This window comes from Pygoscelis adeliae, unplaced genomic scaffold (genome assembly GCF_000699105.1).
Source record: "Pygoscelis adeliae isolate BGI_AS28 unplaced genomic scaffold, ASM69910v1 Scaffold13, whole genome shotgun sequence".
NCBI classification, from domain to species: domain Eukaryota; kingdom Metazoa; phylum Chordata; class Aves; order Sphenisciformes; family Spheniscidae; genus Pygoscelis; species Pygoscelis adeliae.
In genome coordinates this window covers 349,463-353,575 of record NW_008824499.1, presented here as the reverse complement: position 1 = coordinate 353,575, position 4,113 = coordinate 349,463, and the positions used below count along the sequence as shown (strand labels likewise).

At 50.5% G+C, this 4,113-nt stretch overlaps 1 protein-coding gene across 1 annotated transcript in view; it reads right to left on the bottom strand.

The window, feature by feature from the left end:
- Positions 1 to 4,113, bottom strand: part of CTSH (cathepsin H) — a 7,979-nt gene that overhangs the window by 2,530 nt on the left and 1,336 nt on the right. Inside the window, exons 3-6 of the mRNA XM_009321505.1 lie at positions 3,453 to 3,508; positions 2,235 to 2,316; positions 2,077 to 2,145; positions 985 to 1,091 (exon numbers count right to left, since the gene is read on the bottom strand). Of these exons, the coding sequence (XP_009319780.1) occupies positions 985 to 1,091; positions 2,077 to 2,145; positions 2,235 to 2,316; positions 3,453 to 3,508 (314 nt within the window). The remainder of the gene's footprint in view (positions 1 to 984; positions 1,092 to 2,076; positions 2,146 to 2,234; positions 2,317 to 3,452; positions 3,509 to 4,113) is intronic.

The window sequence follows — 4,113 nt, the reverse complement described above, 5'->3', positions numbered from 1 at the left end:
TCTTTCCCTTGCTGCTCCCTGGGGCAGATCACTCATGCTTAGACTCTTAGTTTAATTTTCCCTGCAGTTCTACATGAGCGAGGATTCATTACGTGAAAGTATTTTTCTAGTTCTCTCCAAACATGCACTTTTCCCATTTCTTCCTTAATAGAAATCTATCCTGCCACAGTTAGTTTCCATAGTCTTTCCAAAATATAATAATCATCCTTTTAAGTAGCTTTGTGCCTTGGCTGTAGAGCTGACACAACACTTGAGACCTTTTCCTGCTAGGTCCCTTATGTCTCAAACTAATTTTTCATCTCTGCTACTTTTCTTACATGTCCAGCTGCAGAGAGGGATTGGCACGAGGTGCTCAGGGACCTGCCCGCCCTGTGGAGAACAGCGATGCAGGGACCCCTGCCTTAATGACGCAACCTGCAAACGCACCAGCTCAGGTGTAGGGCACCGTGAAGGCAGCAGCACTGCTCACTACCACCCCTCCGAGGTCTAGCACTGGAAGAGCCGCCTGAGTCCCACAGAAACTTACTGTGGTTAGGGCTTACCCTAAGTAAACCAGACACACAGCGACAACACCTGGGTGACCCTGCCGCCATCCGCAACTCAGGCACACAGACACACACATCAGCCCTGGGACAGGCTTCCCCCAGCTCTGCGGCAGGGCTGCAGGAGGATCTCCCGAGCTCACTGACTCGCTGAGTTTCGTTCCAGATACAGTCTGGTCTTCAGCTTGGACTGGCTCCTAGCAATAAATTGGCTGCAAGCACGCTGTACCCTCTTCCCCGTGCTGCACTCCCATCCCCCTGGGAAATCAGTATATCAAGGCTCAGTTTACTTATGTTTGCTATTTTCTGTTTAAAAGAAAATGCAAGAATGCAGTCCAGGGTCACTCCGTCCAGTGCCACAAAGCAGGAGAAATGGGGATGCAACTGGTTCCAGCCTTACACCTTCCCCTCACCCTCACCTCCCAGGTTCAGAAATACTCACTTTGAATAGACTCCTTTTCTGTAGTACATGAAGTTGCCCGTCACCTCAAATGCAAAGCTCACCGGGTTGTACTTCCCCACAGCTTCTACCATGCCATCCTCGTCATACTGCAAGAAGAGGATCATTTATCTCCTGACGACACTGGGACCAGTCAGGATCCCCGGACCAGCAGTCAGAGCACAGCGGGGATGGCTAACCCTGGCTTTCTGCTTGCAGACAAGTCTTGTGGTTTAACCTAGCAGGCAGCTATCACCACACAGCCATTCGCTCACTCCCCCCAGAGTCGGATGGGGGAGAGAATCGGGAAAAAAACTTAAAATTCGTGGGTTGAGATAAAGACAGTTTAATAGGACAGAAAAGGAAGGGAAAATAATGATTAGAATAATAATAATAATGATAAAAGAATATACAAAATAAGTGAATGCACAATGCAATTGCTCACCACCTGCCGACTGACGCCCAGCCAGTTCCCGAGCAGCGGTCACTGCCCCCCAGCCAACTCCCCCCAGCTTATATACTGAGCATGACGTCCCATGGTATGGAATATCCCTGTGGCCAGTTGGGGTCAGCTGTCCTGGCTGTGCCCCCTCCCAGCTTCTCACTGGCAGGGCATAAGAAGCTGAAAAGTCCTTGACTAGTGTAAGCACTGCTTAGCAACAACTAAAACATCAGTGTGTTAGCAACATTATTCTCATACTGAACCCAAAACACAGCACTGTACCAGCTACTAGGAAGAAAATTAACTCTATCACAGCTGAAACCAGGACAACAAGGAAACAAGTGCTGCTTGCATTGAAAGACAAGAACCAAGACTTTCTTACAGTCTGGAGGTGCACCCACTGCGGAAAGCAGGCAGAGACCTAGTGCCTCTATTTCGACTACAGCACTTCATTGGTGCCACCTTCAGAAAAGGGTGTCAGCGGTGCGCAGGAGACGAGGAATGTGCAATGCCAGCGGCTCGCTCCACTCCAAAGAGCAAGCAGGCTGCAGCTTGCACTGCAGAGCCCGGCACACCTTGGGGCATCTGAGCACCTTCCAGGTCGGGCTTGGCACAGCCCTGGAAGTTTGGAAACATAACCCTTGCGGCCTTACCTGCGTGATATTGATAACATCCTTGACAAACGCAATAGCCTTCTCCGGCTGGAACTTACACGTGCCATTCTGTGCAGACAGAAAGGAACCGGTGTTAGAGCCTGCTCTGGACCCTGCTCTGCCGCTGCAGAAACGCATCTGAGCTGCACTGGAAATACCTTGGCCCGGTACGGGTAGGTGTCCTCCCCCATGAGCCCTTTGTTATACAGTATGTATTCAAAGGCTTGGCTTGGCAGGCCCCTGCAAGACAACACAGCCAGAATGCAGATTAATTAGGACAGTAACGCTGCAGCTTCTGCAGAGCAAAGCCACCAACCTTCCCCCCCAGTCCTACAGACCGTTCCCGCAAACTGCGGGGGAAAGGGAAGGACAGTGTGTATCCCAGACCCTCTAAAGGCATAAACTCCAGTCTGTTCCTGCAATATCTCCCTGTCTGGGACTCCTGGCCTGGCCCATCATGCTGTTTGGCACGGTCCTACACAGGCATGGGAAGACCTCATTCTCAGGACTGCCTAATCCCCAGGGGAAAACGCCAACACAGGAGCCCCGAAGGCATGAGGCCACCTCGCCCACGCAGCACCAACTGTGCCAGCTCAGCTCTGCAGCCTCGCACACTGAAAGGTGTTTTTCCGTGACCTCTGCCCAGCCTGGCTGGGGTCCCCAGCTACACGGCACAGGGGAGGATAAGGGACCCACATCTTCAGCAAGCAGCTGCTTCCTTCCTCGGCCACCTCTGGGGAGAACATCTCGCAGAAGGAAGAAAAGAGGAGCGTGATCAGGGCGTGGTCACAAAGAGCAGACTAAGGAGGAGTCATGAGAAAAATAAAAAGCACCAAGAGTGGTTTTGCTCAGCTCTCTGAACGTTCCTCAGGGACTGCTTATCTTACAGAAAACATAAGATTTCAGAAAGCTTTATTTTCTGCCTTCTCTAGCAATGCCAGTAGGAATTTACCAAAGGGGAAGCAGAGGTTTCTGTGGGTTCCTTAAAGCACCATGAGATGCGCGTGACCCATGAGCAGAGCAACAGATAAAATTCCCCTTGTTTTCCCTGAGCATGTTAAAGCCTAGCTATGTAGCACCCGTGACTGCGATATCAGAAGACATTGTAACAAATCAAATATCAGAAGAAAAACTAATAAACAAGAGGAACAACAGAGGTTAGGAAATGCTGGAGACTGAGTGAAACATTCTAACATCTAGGGAGGGTGAAATTAAAATAAGCAAACCAAACCCAAAACTGTTTTCCCTGACATGTCTCAGCCAAGGGGAAACAAAAACCATTCCAAGATCTGGAAGGATCCCAATACTAAATCTTAAGGAAGGCTGTCAATCATGGAACCTAAGATACTCTCATTTCCATTCTTTATATTACTTACCCACTGCAGCCGTGGTTGTTAAAAGCCTGAGCGCAATCAACTAACTGTTGTTCCGCCTACGGAAAAGTTTTTTGAGTCAGTATATATTCAACACCTGCATTCAGAATAAGTGAGACAAAATGCAACCCGTGCGGCAGGCGACCGAGGAGCACTGGTTTTATCCGTGCAGCTGGCTCTTCACCCGCTGTGAGCAACAATCACCCGGCTGAACGGCTCCACGTCCCAAGGAGCAGGACGAGGAAGACGTGGAGCCGGCAGCCCAGGATGCTCCAGCTGCAAGAGGCATTCCTCCTCACGCCTGCCGGGGCACTGTCCCACCCATGGGAGCACTGGCTGAGATCTCTTTCAAAGGTCAAGTTTGTTTTTAACGCTTACACCCAACCCTCAGCTATTCCAGTAAGTCATATAAGCAGCTACTGTCTTTCTGGTTCTTCGAGAATATAAATCCTCTGGGAGTTTAAAAATAAACAGTCTCACAGTGTGCTGCTTGCAGCAAGCTGTTTTGCAGCAAGGAGCTCCTGCCGGGGGGCAGCACCAGACATGGCTCTAGCTAACCTCACCTGCTCCCAGCAGCAGGGACCCGGCAGCCTCCGGCCCCTCCGGTATGTATTTTACCCATAAAAATACAGAGCTCCGAAAAGGGCTCTGCCCCAGCCCGTGG